Source organism: Dryobates pubescens, chromosome 18 (assembly GCF_014839835.1).
Source record: "Dryobates pubescens isolate bDryPub1 chromosome 18, bDryPub1.pri, whole genome shotgun sequence".
Taxonomy (NCBI): domain Eukaryota; kingdom Metazoa; phylum Chordata; class Aves; order Piciformes; family Picidae; genus Dryobates; species Dryobates pubescens.
The window spans coordinates 16,297,367-16,313,282 of NC_071629.1; the positions used below are offsets into that span (position 1 = coordinate 16,297,367).

Below are 15,916 nucleotides of genomic sequence, written 5' to 3' on the forward strand. Positions count from 1 at the left end.
TTCTCTGCAGCACCAGGGGCTGGACTCAGCTCTGCTAAGCTATAGTGTCCTCATTTAGAGCTGTTTCCACCTGAGCTGGTCATTTGACATCTTTATAGGCTTTAGAGTGAGTAGGGTGCCTCTGAGAACTGTTAATCTGCCCCGCTTCAGAAGGTGGTGACAGAAAGAGATGAGCTGCACTGTAGACTCCCTAGTTCCTCTCCCTTGGCCATGGTCTACACTCAGCTGTGCACCCCTGCTTTGAAGACCCCAAAAGCATCTCAGTCAAGGCTCAGACCCCTGGTAAATCAGCAGGAGAAGCAGGATCAGGACCAGGATTAGAGTCAAGGTCAAGATCGGGATCTGAATCAAGAGCAGTACCACAAAGAGGATGAAGATCAACACCAGGAACAGGAGTGAGATCAGCCCCCTGCCTGGTCTCTCATCACTGCTCCTGCACCTTCTGCCTGCCCTTCCCAGCCACTGTAACTGGCAGTCACAGCCAGAGCTGTCCCATCCTTTGCTCTAGTCCCTACTTGATCACCCCCAGGGCCCCCTTAGCTGGTTTTTGGGGACTGGAACTTTGCCCCCACTCCTGTGAGGTGTCCCTGGAGCCCTGGCCCGGAGCCCAGTGCTTTGTGCAACCCCTTATGATTCAGGGTGGTGAATACTGAACCACCCCCGGGACAGGTTCGAGGGGAGCACCAGAGAGGCACCTGCGAGCTGCTGCCACCTGTCACCCTCCCCAGCACCGGGCATCGACCCCGGCGCCGGGCTCTGAACCTGGTCAGCTCTAGGCACAGATGGCAGCACCAGGTACCGACCCCAGTCCCAGACACTGACTCCGAGCCCAGGCGCCGACCCTAGCCCCAGGAACCGAGCTCTGGCAGCACCATGTTACAGAGCTCCGACGCCAGCTCCGACCACCGACCCCAGCCCCGGGAACCAACTCCCAGCCCTGGGCACTGACCCTGGTACCGGTCACTGACACCAACACCTGGCACCGAGCCCAGGCACTGACCCTGGCACCAGGCACCGACCCTGGCACCAGGCACCGACCCTGGGCAAGACCCCGAACCTGGGCACGGTCCCCAGCCCCAGGCAGGATCCCCGCTCCTCTCCCCACATCCCCCAGCAGGACTCAGGCTCCCATCTCTGAGGCGCGGGGTCCCGGGAGTGCTGTGTTTGGGGTTTGAGTTTGGTTTGTTTCTGTTTTGGGGGGTGTGTGGGGGGGGGGTTAGGATGCAGGAGCAGCAGCAGACGGGAGCTGTGTTTGCGTCTGCCAGGGAGAGCCGGGGAAAAGCGAGGAGGGGGGGATGGAGCGGAGGGGGCCCTGCTAATGCTGCGCGGAGCTGATTCTCCAAGGCCCCCCCGGGCAGCACTCAGCATCCAGCCCTCATTAAAATTTCATCGGCAGCACTTGGCCAAGGTCTGGTTATGAAAATGCGCTTTTGGCTTCATGGAAAAAACAGGAACAAAGAGCTGGGTGGGCTTGAGGGGGGACACAGGGGCTGGACGCCCCCTTCCACACACCCCAAGCCCTCCCTGGAGCTTGCGGCACCGGACCGCTTGGCACTGGGAAGGGTTTGGATGGTACCTCTGGGCTTGTCCTTCTCCCTCACGGGTGATTATCGAGGGTGCTGAATAATTATTCCTCTCTCCTTTTTTTTTTTGGTGGTTTCAGGGTTGTTTGTGTGTGTGTGTGTGGTTTCAGGAGGTTTGGGGTAGTTTCAAGGGTTAGGTTCCCCACACACACGCACACTCCCTTTAGAATGGGAGGGTCTGCGACTTGCTCCGTCCCACCACAGGATTGTGAGATGTGGGATTCAGATCTTCGTTTTGCCACTGAATAAGCTGCTAAAAAGGAAGGGGAAAAAGGGCAAATAAACAAGAAAAAGCTCCCGCCCCCAACCGAACCTTTCAAACGAACGAATAGAAACCCCACAACCCAACAGCAATAAAAATGCCCCAGCAAAACAAACCAAAAGCGAACCCAACCCCACACCCCCCAAGCCAAAAAATAATTCGAAAAGGCAGGCAAGCAAGCGACCAAACAATGCCCCCAAACAAAACCGAAAGCGAAATAAACCCCGAAAATAAAACCAAACAAAACCCCCAAACCGTCAAAAGAGGAACAAACACGCAAACAAAAACCCCAAAGCAAAACAAACAAACAAACCACCCACCGAAGCAAGCAGAAATCCACCAAACAAGCCCAAAACTACACCAAACCGAGCCCCAAACCCCACCCGATTCAAGCAGAAAAGCCCAAACAAGCAAAACCCCAAACCGAACAATCAGCCAAAAAAAAAAGGGAAAAACCAAGTAAAATCATCATTCCAAAACAAGCCCAAATCCCCCCCCAAAGAAGCCAAAAAAACCCCCACCCCATTTTTGCTCCACGTGTCCCCCCCTTGAAGGGGGGCTCTAGCTAAATCCCAGCTCCCCCGTAATTCCAATTGGTTTCTGGGGTTATTTCGATGCGAGCCGCTGAGGGAGCGGAAAACTCCGGGCTGATGGAGCCGGGAGCTCAAATGTCTCTTCCTCAGCCATTTCAGGTCGCAGCCCGGTGAGGACCGGGGAGGAAGAAGAGGACACCCTTGGGGACAGCCCCAGAGGATGGGGGGGGAAGTTGAGGGGTCGGGTCCTGGCCTCTCCTTGAAGCCATTCGCGGAGCACCGGGTGAGAGATGCGGGCTGAGCTCCCCCGAATTCTCAACAACGAATTTAAACCCTGGGAGCGTTCTGCGGGATCCGAAGCAAATCCAAGTCCGAGAGCGACAAGTGGAGCTTCGGGACACAGCGAGTTTGGGCTGGTGTTGGGTGGAGAAGGGGTAAAACTCATCCCCTATCCCCGGTGTTCCAGCCGCGGTTTGAGGCACTGGCCCGGCTGAAGTCCGGGATGGGGAGCCAGAAAGGAGCCCCCTGCTCTATCCCGGGGTGTTGAGAGGCGGCTCGGCTCCAAGATTTGTTGATTTTCGTTGAGTTTCGTTTCGTTGCCCACCAAGGAGGAAGGGACCGCGTCTGGAGACCCGATGGGGATGCGCTGGGGAAAACGGGAAGCCCTGCGAAAAGGGGGTTCCCGGGAAAAAAAAAAAGGGGTTCCCGGGAAAAAAAAAAAAAGGGGGGTTCCCGGGAAAAAAGAGGGTTCCTGGGATAAAAAGAAGGTTCTTGGGACAACCGGAAAGTTTTGAGGAAAAGGGAGGTCCCCGGGAAAATGGGGTTCCCGGGGGAAAAGGGGGTTCCCAGGAAAAATGGTGATTTTGGGGGAAGGGGGTTGCCGGGGAAAAGGGGTTCTTGGGGAAAAGGGGGTTCTTAGGGGAGGGAAAGTGAGGGGTTGGGGAAAGAAAAACGACCCCCGGGAAAAGGGGGTTCCAGGGGGTACAAAAGGAAGCTTCCCAAGAAAGCGAAGGTTTGGGGTGGAAAGGGGATTCCCGGGGCGGGGGGGGGGAAGGAAAGGCTCCCGGGGGGGCGGAAAATGGAGGCTTGGGAGGAAAAGGCGATCCCCAGGGAAAGAGGATCCCACGGGAAAAGGAAGGTTCCCCGTGGAAAAGAGAGGGGCTTGGGGAAAATCGAGGGAGGAAAACGGGAGGGGGGATATCCTTGGAGCCGTGCAGTAACTCCAGGAGGCAGGAGGGTGAGGTAAAACGTGCATGATTTATTTTGAGATGCTGCAGCGAACACAGACACCGAATTCCATTCAGCACACACACGGCGGAACGAAATCGCCTTTAATTGGAAACCAAAACCAACGAAATAAAGTAAAAACAAAACAAACAAAAAAAAGGGGGGGGGAAGGAGTTTAAAAAATAAAATAAATTAAAAGGGGGGAAAGTAGGGGGGAAAGTGGGGGAAAGGAGAAAAAAGGAGGGAAGGGGGAAAAGGGGGGGAAGAGGAAAAGAGGGAAATTAATGAAAATAAGTAGAAAAGGAGGAGAAGTGTAAAAGAAAAGAAGAAAAAGGGAAAAGTAGGGGGAAAAAGAAAAAAAGGGGGGAAGGGGGAAGGAAATAAAAGGGAAAAAATAAGGGGGAGGGGGAAGGGGGGGGGAAAAAAAGGAGAGGGGGGGAAAAAAGGGGGGAAGAGGCATTTCCCTGTTAAGTACACACAAAATAAAAGGGAAGAAAGGAAGGAAAAACGAAAAGCAAACAACCGAAGTACATGACCAAAAAATAAGGATTATTCTTGCCTTAGAAAGTGCAGAGTTCCCCACGGGCCCCCGCGGAGGGTCCAACCCGAGCATCCCCCCCTCCACATACCACCACCACCACCACCCCGGGCCGGTCCCTCCCCGCTTGCTGAGCCCGAAACCCGCTGATTGTCGAAGCGCAGGGGTTTGGAGGAGTGAAACCAGACCCACACCCACCAGCAAAACAAACTCCATTCGCACCCCCCACCCCCCCTTCTACCCTCACCCTCACCCCCGGAACCAAACCGGGGCTCCGGGGCTGGGCCACAGTTTTTTTGGGTGACTTTCTTTTTCTTTCTTATTTTCTCCTTTTATTTTTCTTCTTTTTTCTTTTATTCCTTGTTTGTGGGATTTTTTTTTATTCTCCCCCCACCCCTTGTTTTTTAATTTCATTCTTTTCCCCCTTCATTATTTTTTATCCTTTCCCCTCTTAATTATTTTTATCCTTTCCCCTCTTTAATTTTTTTATCCTTTCCCCTCTTTATTTTTTAATTCTTTCCCCTCTTTATTTTTTTAATTCTTTCCCCTCTTTATTTTTTTAATTCTTTCCCCTCTTTAATTTTTTTATCCTTTCCCCTCTTTATTTTTTCATTCTTTCCCCTCTTTATTTTTTTAATCCTTTCCCCTCTTTATTTTTTTATCCTTTCCCCTCTTTATTTTTTCATTCTTTCCCCTCTTTATTTTTTAATCCTTTCCCCTCTTTATCTTTTTTATCCTTTCCCCTCTTCATTTTTTTATCCTTTCCCCTCTTTATCTTTTTTATCCTTTCCCCTCTTTTTTTTTCCTCTTTCATTCTTTCCCCTCTTTCTTTTCGATTCTTTCCTCTCTCTTTAATATTTTTAAATATATATATATATAATTCTGTTCCCCCTTTTATATTCTTTTACTTCCCCCCACCCCTCTTTTTTTTTTTTGATTGCCCTCTTCCCCCCCCCTTTTTTTTTTGTGTGTCTTATTCCCCCCCTCCCCTTTTTTAATTCTTTCCCTCTTCTTTTGGATGTTTTCCCTTACTTTTTTTTTTCTTCTTTCCTTCTTTTTAATGTAGCTGATGAGGTAGAAACAGAAACCTTATTGCAAAACTGCCATGGGTTTGCCGGGGGGGTGGGGGAGTGGGACACAAGGGGACAGCAAACAAAACCATGCAAGTGCGTGTGTGTGTGCGGGCCGGGGAGGGGGGGGAAGAGGGCAGCAGGGGGAGGGAGGAGGAGGGCTTCAGCTCGGGGGTTGTTTGGTTTTCCCCCTATTTCGCTTTCTTTTCGCTTATTTCTCGTCAATTTCTTTCAAGAGGAGCGGACACCACAGAGCCGAGTTCCACAGCACCAAACCCACCCCTTCCACCCACCCCCAGATTCCACTCTGTGCCCTGGGAAGGTGTCAAGGGGCTGCTACAAGGGGCCGATGCTTTGGACTCCCCACAGTTCTCTCCCCCCCCCCAGCCCCACGCTTCCTTCTTGAGCCTTTTGGTTCCTCTTTTCCATCATTATGTTTCCCTTCTTCTTCTCCTCCTTCCTCTCCAGTTTTATCTACAAAAGTCTTGTCCCAGTGCTAACACAACGTCACCCCCCCCCCACGGTGGGGAGGGTGGTGGGGTGGGGGTGAGGAGCAGGCACCAAAATTGTTCACTTTGGGTGAGTTTCTCTTTTCTTCTTCTTTCTTTGTTTTTAAGGTTAATTTCTCCTTTTTTTTTTTTTTTTCTCCCTTTTCCTTTCGTGTCTTTTTTTTTCCTTCCCCTCCCAACTTTTTTAAAGAACCACCAAAAAAAACCCCCACCACAAGCGCCAAGAACCACCAACCCCCCCCCACCCCTCCCACCCCCATACCTGCCCAGTTCAGAGGGGCTAGGTGGGGAGGGGGAGGTGGGGGGAGGAGGCTGGAGGACCGAAGCAAGGTGGTGGGAGGTGGGTTGCAGGCGCGTCCTACCGGCGCTCCCCCGGCCCGGCGCGCCCCGCCGCCGCCGCCGCCCGCCGCGCCCCGGCCGCCCCCTTTCTCTCTCAGTAGGTGGCAGAAAATTTCATCCTTTTCTGCTTCTGTCTCTGGTTGCAAAACCAAACCCTCACCACGTTCTTCTTCAAGTCTAACTTCTCGGCGATGGCGGCGATCTTCTCGGAGGAGGGCCGCGGCTGGACGGCGAAATAAGCCTCCAGCGAGCGCTTCTCGGGGGCGGCGATGGAGGTGCGCTTGCGTTTCTTGTCCCCCCCCGTGTAGATCTCAGGTTTGGTCATTTTCTCCCTCTGGGCCCTCTCGGCTTCCTCCAGCCAGGCTTCTAAGATAGGCTTGAGGGCCACCATGTTGTTGTGGGACAAGGTGAGGGATTCGAACCTGCAGATTGTGCTTTGGCTAAGGCAGCCGACTCCCGGGATCTTCAAGTTGGCCAAGGCGGAACCCACGTCCGCTTGGGTCACCCCCAGCTTGATCCTCCTCTGCTTGAAGCGTTCGGCGAAGGACTCCAGCTCCCGGGGGTCCGTCTCCGTCTCCGGGCCGGAGATGACGGCGTGGGAGGTGAGGCCGTGAGGGTGGGACATGTTCATAGGTTGGGAGTGGTGGGCCATGTGGTTGATGGCTGACATGTGGGAGTGAGGGTGAGAAGGTGTGGAGCCCACATCCGGGCCTGGCACCCCTCCGAGGGGGAGGGCAGAGTTGAGGTGGTCCAGGAGCTCGCCGTCCAGCCCTTGGGAGGGCTGGTGGTGGTGGTGGTGGTGGGGATGGTGGGTGGTCAGCACGGACGGGTGGTGCAGGTGGACAGAGGACGAGGTAGGAGTGCAGGAGACGCTGCTCATGGTGTGGTAGGTGGCATCTGGCTTGAAGGGGTGGGCTTTCTGCGATACGATGTCCACGGCGGCCAGAGCCTCGGCGCCTCGCAGCAAGGTCTCATCAAAGCCAGCAAAGATGTTACCCTGGATCTGGACACGGAATGGGAAGGGGGAAGATGGATAAAAACGGCAGTAAAAAAGCAAATGGGAAGAGTGGGAGAGGGTTAAAGGGAAAGCGGCGTGACGGGGAGGGGGGGTGGTCACACTCTGTCCCTCCAGCAGTGCCTGGGAGGGCTTAACCCGGGTTCAGCCGCCCTGCCACAAATAAAAGAACCAGGAGTCGCTGGACTTCAAGCACCCAGCCTTCCATCCAGGGCGATCCCCCCAACCCGAATAAACAGACCAGGAGCAGGGCTGCTGGACCGCAAGCACCCAGCCTTCCATACGGGATGAGCCTCCCCAACAGGGGAGCAGTCAGAGGAGGGGCTGGAGCGGGTGACTGTCCCGCAGAACCTCTGCTGTCATGGATGGGGATGTGCGGCGCACAGCCCGTGATGTACCTCGCAGCCCACTCCCGGCTCTCCCCAGCCCCTCTTCGCACTCCAAGCCCCCTCAGCAGCAGGACAACCCCCGTCCCACCTCACCAGCCCCGCCAAAACCCCCGAAGAAGCCCAAACCCCGACGGAAACCGTCAGAAGACGAAGTTGGGGAGAGCTGAAGGTGGTCCGCAGGTGCAAGACCCCACAAAATCCATCCCGGTGGGGGGGATCTGGGAACCCCGGGGGTAAGGAAGGGAGTTTGGGGGGTTAATAGGGGGGAGTGAGGCTTACCTGGGGGGCGGGCAGGCAGGCTCTGCGGATGGCTTCGGAGCTTGTGTGGAGGTGGGGGTACTTGGGTTCGTGCAGGATGGGGTGCATGCTGAAGGCCTGCTTGCTGTTCATGGACATCATGGTGGTGGTGGAGGTGGTGGTAGTGGTGGGAAGAGGAGCGGGGCAGGGGCAGGGGCGCTCCGGGCAGCCCGGGCTCCGGGGGCGCGGTATTGTCTGGCTCCTCCACCCGGCATCAATGGCATTATAGCCCGGCCCCCCCCGCCCCCCGCCACGCTCATTGGATGGCTTCAGGCAGGTACCACCCACCGCCCGCCCCCCAACACCCCTCCGGGCAGTGAGATCACCCCCCCTCCTTCTCCGGTTGTACACCCCCCCCCCCATCCCCTCGGGTTATGTGTCCCCCGCCTCCGGTAGTATCCCCCTTTCTGGCTGTATCTCCCCCCACTGTGCTTCGCCCCAGTTATATCTCCCCCACCTCTCCAATTTTACCTCTTCCCTCTGGTTGTACCCCCCGCGCCTAATTATACTTCGCCACCCCGTTTCTACCCCACCCCAGCCCTGTTGCACCCCCTACATCTCTACTGTACACCCCTCCCACCCTGATTTTACTCCCCCCACACCCCGATTGTACCCCCCCCAACCCTGTCGCATCCCCAATACCCCGGTTGTATCCTCCGCCCCCCACAGTTCTACTTCCCCCACTCCGTTTGTCCCCCCACCAACCCCCCCAGGTCCCACCTCCCGCCCCAGCCCTGCGCAGCCCCGAGGGTCTCCGCCGCTGCCCTTGTTTATCCCAGCTGTTATCCCGGGATGAGGGTGGGGGGCGATCCCGGCTTCCCCGAGCTCGCCGCGGGATATTGAGGGAGCTGCGTCCGCCGCTTCCTGCTGCCGTCCCGGGCTTGGCCTGGACCAGCCCGGGATGAGCCCTGGGCTGCATCTCCCGGCACGGCTCTGCCCCCGCTGCCGGGCCCTGCTTGGCATCTTCCTGGTCCCTGGCCCATCCCAGCCCCATTCCTGATGGATCCGCGCCCGACACCTGCCCCATCCCTGCCAGGTGCCTGCTCTGTCTTTGCCTGATTCCTGCCTGATCCCTGCCCAATCCCTACCCAGTCCCTGCCTGATTCCTGACTGACCTCTGCCCCATCTCTTGCCTTGCTCCCTGCCTGGTCCCTGCCCGACTCTCAGCCCCATCCCTGTCCTGTTCCTGCCCAGTCTCTCCCCAGTCCCTGCCAGACTCCTTGCCTGATCCCTGACAGAATCCTTGCCTGATCCCTGCCTGATGCCTGCTCAATCCCTACCTGATCCCTGCCTGACTTCTTGCCTGACCCTTGACCAATCCCTGCCCAACATATGCTCCATCCCTGCCTGATCCCTGCCCACCCCCTTGCCAATCTCTGCCCCATCCCTGCCTGACTCCTTTCCTGACATCTTCCAGGTCCCTTCCCAATCCCTGCCTGCAGCTCTGGGCTGGGTTCCCCTGGGAGGATCAGAGGATCCCATCATCACCAAGCCTGGGAGTAAGGAGGATCCCTTCTGATCCCCCTTCTCTCTCCATCCAAAGGGATAAGTGGGCTCAGAACCACCAGAACATGAAAACAAGAAGTTTCACCAACTTGTATTTTGGCTGCTTAGCTTCATGACCCAAATCCTCCTTCCCCTACAGTGTCTGTGGCTGGCTGTCTACATCCTCTCCATCACAGTGCCTGTGTCTGTCCACATCCTCTCCACCACACTGCTGCCTGTCTTCTCCTGACAGGCCTCCTGTCCCCACCATTTACCCATCCCTAGACACCTACCACCAAACCCAGAGCTTGTCCATGCAAAAGAAACCCAAAAAGCATGGAGATGAAGTTTAGTGGTTGCATGGTGGATCTAGAGGGGCTTTGCAGCCCACCAGCCCTGTCAAAAGGTGTGTGAGAAGGGGTAATGGGCAGCAGCACTGTCAGCCCAGAGCAGAGGGACTGCTGAAGAGGGGTCTGCTGGAGAGGGGGACCCTGAGCTTGGGGTTGATGGAAGATAGGAGGGTGGTGGTCATGGTCAGGGGCAAATACCTCCTCAAGGGGACAGGGTGTGTTTATGCAGCCCTGGAAATGCAGCCCCAGCAAGGTGTGGCAGAACGATTGGAGAGGGTGCAGGTGGTTTAGGAGTCAGAGTTAGGATCAGTTTTCTCAGGCCCTTTCCTGCTCAGACTCTTCTCAACAGAACTTGCAGCCAGAATCATCTGAGATGTGCCTTTGTGGTCACCTGGCCAGGCACCATGGGTCAAACAGGGTCAAAACATGTCCCAGGGAGAGGAAAATCCTGACATGAACAACCTCAGCTGAGAGAGTTTGAAGTATGCTCCAAAAGCTGGTTCTTGGGCCCTGGATGTGATGGGGAAGGTCATATCCAGTGACAGGAGACTTTGAAAGCAATCCTCACCATGTGTGCTGCTGCAGAGGCAGAGACATCACACAGGGACACTTCTGCAGCAAGGAGGTCCCTGAACCAGACCTGTGAAGTAGAGGAACAGGGGGGGAAGCCACACTAAGCTTCATCCTGACTCTGGAGCGGTCTGTTTGGGGGAAGATCTCACAGAACTCCACCAGCACCATGGTACTGCCAGGAAAGCCCCATCCCTGGTGGCCTAAGAGATGGGACAGGCTCAATGGGCAGTCCCTACACACCGTGGTCCAGACATTCCTCTTCAGGAAAGCATCCTCCATGGTCCAGACCTTCCTACTCCACATAGCAGAGGCCACCAGCCCCAGCAGCAGGACCTACAGTGCTGATGCTCTGAGTCTCCACCAGGAAGAGGAGGCAGGAGCTGGTAAGCCTCTTCTCCTCCTGCTTTCCATCAGCACAGCTCTGAGTCATGGTCTCCCCTCTGCTGCCTGCTGAGTGATTGCAGCAGGAGATGGGCAGAGGAGAGCAGCTGCCAGGGAGCTTCCTGGGAAGTCTTCTGGGCACCAGGGAATTGTCCCTCCTGGGTGCCCTGCAGTGGGCCCAGGACCAGGTTTTCCTCATTGTCTGTCACCCTGGGTTAGTTAACTCTCTCCTGACAGCTTTTGTCACTCAGGTTTCTTCTCCTGGGCTCCTCCTGGAGACCTCTCTACCTCCTTTCTCTTCCATCTCTGCATTCCAGCAGCTTGGGGAATGAAGGTTGGAGAGAGCAGCTTGGAGCAGGAAGGTGGGAGAGAGCAGCTTGGAGAAAGAAGGTTGGAAGGGGGCAGTTTGGAGAAGGGAAGTTGGAGAGAGCAGCTCAGCTCCAAGCCCTGGAATTGTCTCCCCATGGAAGCAAACCTGCAAGGAGGTGACTGCAGGCTCTGTCCCAGGATATGGCCAGGAGGTTGGGGTGAGACCTGGGCATGCTCCTCTTCTGCACATCACTCACAGAGTCATCTGGAGTGGGAGGACATCAGATGAAAGCTTCCTCTTGAAGGGCTCAGCAGCTGGTTTTTCACCTCCAGGAAGCTCAGGAAGCGAATGAACTCAGAGCCCAAGGACAACACCAGGCTGGTGAGCTCAGCAGGGAGCACAGAAATCTGGTTTCCAGCACACAAAGCCACCTCTGGTCTCTGTCTCTGTCCTTGGAACCACTGAAATGATGGCTGGAGCAGCGGGAGAGCTCTCCCAGTCCAGCCCAAAGATTCAACCACCCCTGGGCTTGGGTGTTCATCTAGGAAAACCAGCTGAGCAGCAGATGAAGCAAATGGCATTTCCTCCCTTTCATCCCCTGGTTTGTCAGAGTTGGGAAGATCTCTTCCCCAAACAGCCAAACCTCCAGCCCTTGGTGTCTCCTCATCACACTCTCCTGAGCACCCTGGATTTGCTTTACCTTGGCAATGAACTTCTAGAGCAGGACACAGCCGAGGTGGGACCCCCAAACACTGGGGTCAACACTGCAGCACAGACACACGAGCAGGGCACCACCATGTCAGCAGGAAACCCTTCCCAGCTGGATTCCATGGATGGGTTCCTGATGTCCTCCCACCGCCTTCTGCATGGATTTGTGAGTTGGTCCCAGCAGGGATGAGGGGAGGTGGCCTCCACATCAACTGTTTCAGGTTCTTAGAGTCACAGGGATGGTTTGAGTGGGAAGAGACCTTCAAAGGTCATCAGATCCAACTTGGCTGCAGTCAGCAGGGACATCTGCAACTAGAGCAGGTTGTTCAGAGCTCCAAACACCCTGACCTGCAATGGTGCCAGGTGTGTGGCCATGGCACTTGGGGACGTGGTTCAGTGGCCATGGGGGTGCTGGGTTCACGATTGGACTTGGTGATCTGGGAGGTCTTTTCCAACCAAAACGATTCTGTGATTCATCAGGGAAGGTGGTGCTCCTGTGGCCCTTGGTCCTTCTGAATCTTGGTAGCTGCTTTGCAAGGCACAGACCAAGCTTTCAGGTGGTTGCCAATCCTCAGCTATGGCTTTCTTGGGTAATATGGGGCAGCTCCTCAGTGCTCACTGTGGTCTCTTCCATGCAGATACTGATGGCTCCATGAATGCAATAGCTCAGGCCCTCATGTCTTTTCCATCCATACTCCAGTGAGGCAGGAGGTATCTCACTGCAATCAGGACAAAAGATAACCAAGGTCCCTCCTATTAAGACTTTTTCTACTCTGACCCAGTGGGGCCACAGCTGGAGTCCTGGCTCCTGCTCTGGGCTCCCCAGTTCAAGAGGGACAGAGAGCTACTGGAGAGAGTCCAGTGGAGGCTACAGGGATGCTGAGGGGCCTGGAGCATCTCTGTGAGGAGCAAAGGCTGAAAGCCCTGGGTCTGCTGAGCCAGGAGAAGAGCAGCCTCAGAGGGGATCTGGTCAATGCTCAGCAAGAGATAAAGGACCTGTGGGGAGCAAGAGGATGGGGCCAGGCTCTTCTCTGTGGTGCCCAGGGACAGGACAAGGGGCAATGGGCACAAGCTGGAGCCCAGGAAGTTCCACCTGAACAGGAGGAGAAACTTCTTTGGTGTGAGGGTGCAGGAGCCCTGGAGCAGGCTGCCCAGAGAGGTTGTGGAGTCTCCTTCTCTGGAGAGCTTCCAACCCCAGCTGGCCATTGTGATCCTGGGCAAGCTGCTGTGGCTGCCTCTGCTTGAGCAGTAGAGTTGGATGATCTCCAGAGGTCCCTTCCAACCCCACCATGCTGGGATTCTGGGCTGATCCCTAATTTCTTGGCCTGGTTTCCTGCCTCTCACCAAGCAAATCCTGCAGCTCCACCCAATCCATGTGTTCTGAAGCAAAGCAGAACTCCATGGTGACTTTTTAGAGCTGTGTCCTGCCTACCATGTGCCTCAGGCCACTGCCTCCAGACTCCAGCTGGCTTAATTACCTAACTGGGTTTGATTTCTCTTCTACTTGTACCTGAACCAGAGCCCTTGGCACCCTTGTGGGCTTTATTGGGCTCCAAGTGTTGGAGCTGCCAACTAAACCCAGTAGCAGCAACCAACAGCTTCCAGCACGGCATGGAGCAGGGAGGACATGGCTTGCCAGATCTCTAGGAGACAATAACCCAACTTGCTGCAGAAGCATGGATCATGGGGGCATTTCCCATGCAGGCTGGATGTGGCTCTGTCCCCAGGTGACCATCACCACTTTCTTCTCACCAGTGGAGGACACAGTCTCAAGGTGCACCAGGGGAGGTTTGGGCTGGATGCTAGGAAGAAGTTCTTCACAGAAAGAGAGATTGGCCCTTGGAATGTGCTGCCCAGGGAGGTGGTGGAGTCACCATCACTGGAGGTGTTTAAGAAGAGCCTGGATGGGGCACTTGGTGCCATGGTTTAGTTGATTAGATGGTGTTGGGTGACAGGTTGGACTTGGTGATCTCAAAGGCCTTTTCCAGCCTGGTTAATTCTGTATTCCTGAGGTGCAGTTCAGCCATCCCAGGCTTGTTCCATGTGAGCTCAGACACGTTGGGAGAGGTGATGAAGATGGTGAGCAGCCAGGGGTGAATGCCATCCCAAAGTGTGGGCAGAGGCATGAGGTGACACAGTATGGACTGGCTGGCAGGACTGCTCCTGGAGGGCAGGAAATCAGGGCATGGATGATTTAGTATCATAGTATCAGTCAGGATTGGAAGGGACCACAAGGATCACCCAGTTCCAACCCCCCTGCCATGGGCAGGGACACCCCACACTAGATCAGGTTGGCCAGAGCCTCATCCAGCCTGGGCTTAAACACCTCCAGCCTGGTCAATATGACAGGCAAGGAGACCATTCTCTCCACCTCCTCTTTCCTTAGGTCTTTCCACAAGGTAGAACCACACAGGTTGGAAGCAGCCAGAGCAGGTTATAGGAGACCAAAATGGTGATACTTATTTTGTGCACAGGGATTTTGAGGCTCCTACAACATTTCAGCTCCAAAGAGCTGCTGCCAGCAGCCATCCTGGTCCCTGCCTGCAGCTCTGCCTGGCCTCTGGCAGTGTCCCCACTGACCCCAGGCCACCACTCCACCACAAGCCAGCACCATCTGTGGAAACCCCCAGGAGGATCCATCCCCCACAATGGAGATGCTGGGAGATTAAACTGGGATCTCACCAGAACTGGCATTTCCTAATGGGAATTGGTTTGCTCCACCTGCCAGAGGTCCCTGAGCTGTGGTCAGGTGATGGTGCAGGGAGGCAAAATCAAACCCCCCAAAACCTTTTTATCTGCTCTCAGCTCTCTAAGCTGACTCATTTCTGAGAGAGACCCACCAAGGGGAACATCTCTCTTGCACAGGGCACTGATTTAAACGTGGTGTGAGATCAAAACCATGACCACAGTATGCTGAAGGGACCCCTTGTGTGACTCTGCAGTGAAGCTGCTTGCAGTCACCATCCCTGCAGGGGGTTTCAAAGCTGTGGGGATGTGGTGCTGAGGGACGAGGTTTGGTGGTGACCTGGCAGTGCTGGGTTCATGGTTAGACTTGGTCTTAAAGGTCTTGTCCAACCTAAATGAGCCTGTAATTCGATGCTTTACTTCACCTTGAGGGTTGCCAAAGCCCAGCCCAGGCTGCCCAGGGCAGTGGTGGAGCCCTCATCTCTGAAGGGGTTTCAAAGCCATGGAGATGTGGTGCTGAGGGACGTGGTTTAGTGATGCCCTGGCAGTGCTGGCTTAAGAGTTGGACTTGATGATGTGAAAGGTCTCTTCCAACCAGCACAATTCTGTGGTTCTGTGGTTGCATGCTTCTGAAGAGTGGTGCTGCAGAAGACCCAAGAGAGCCCAAATCCTGTGCTGGAGTTAGGAAAGGCAAAGAGTCATAGATTCCTAGAATGGTTTGGGTTGGAAGGGACCTGAAAGATCACCTAGTTCCAAGCTCCTTGCCATGGGGAGGGACACCTCCCACTAGACCAGGCTGCTGAAGGCCTCATCCAACCTGGCCTTGAACACCTCCAGGGAAGGGGCATCCATAAACACCCTCTGCAACCTGTTTCAGAGTCATGGAACCATGACATCAAGTCATAGCTCAAACCACCAGGCTTCCCAAAAGCTGCTTCTTTTCTGGAGGAAGAGGAACACAGAAACACCTCCTGACTGATGACGGTCTGAGGCTCTCCCTTAGCCTGGGGAGCAGAGTGTGGAGCACTTTAGGGTGTAAGAAAAAGACTCTTGGTGCTGGCCAATGCTTGTGAAAATCCTTATTAAAACCCCACTGAGCACCATCGTGGGAGGAAGCTTTTAATCAAAGAGGGCAGCCATTCAGCCAGCTTCTCTAGGAGATTGCTGTGACCCCAGGAGATGCCAACCTTCTTCCAGAGGGATGTGGGAGGGGGGAGGAAAAACCCTTGGCTGGAACCTCTCTGGCTGTGTTAAATGGACAACTTCACCAGTTTCCTGAGCGTGGGGAGGTCGGGCTTTTATTTTTTCCATCCATTAGGAAAATGGGGGGGGGAGGGAATCTTTTAACAGCTCAAGCCAGGCAGCAGAATTCCACCACTCCATCCATCCATCCATCCATCCATCCATCTACTGCATTAGGAGCCCTGAGGTCCAAAGCTGTTGAGCTTCACGGAGTTAGGAGAGCGAGAGAGAAAGGGGGGAAAAAAAGAGAGAGAGAGAGAGAGCGAAAAGACAAGACCCAGATGGGGCAAAGCAGAGCTGGACTTTTTTTGATGCTGAATTATTTAGAGTAAGTAAAATCGTGTGTGTCAATTGTGAAAAGAGCCCAATTTGTTTGATTTCCATGGCAGGGGGGTGCCCCGGGGTAGGGGGGAGGGGGGG

The 15,916-nt window shown here is 55.0% G+C and overlaps 1 protein-coding gene across 1 annotated transcript; it reads right to left on the minus strand.

Moving 5' to 3' along the window:
• Positions 1-6,133: 6,133 nt before the first annotated feature.
• LOC104307223 (brain-specific homeobox/POU domain protein 3) lies at positions 6,134-7,962 on the minus strand. Its single transcript, XM_054169619.1, has 2 exons — positions 7,745-7,962; positions 6,134-7,064 (listed from the first exon to the last, which is right to left on the minus strand). The coding sequence occupies exons 1-2, from the start codon at positions 7,862-7,864 to the stop codon at positions 6,156-6,158; spliced, it is 1,029 nt and encodes a 342-aa protein (XP_054025594.1). The 5' UTR covers positions 7,865-7,962; the 3' UTR covers positions 6,134-6,155.
• Between the last annotated feature and the right edge of the window lie 7,954 nt (positions 7,963-15,916).

What these genes read in the sequence shown, in the direction of transcription:
- LOC104307223 (XM_054169619.1), bottom strand. Translation starts at nt 7,864, where the DNA reads ATGATGTCCATGAACAGCAAGCAGGCCTTCAGCATGCACCCCATCCTG. An exon ending in CCTGCCTGCCCGCCCCCCAG is followed by an intron (nt 7,065 to 7,744) that starts GTAAGCCTCACT and finishes TTCCGTGTCCAG; the next exon opens with ATCCAGGGTAACATCTTTGC.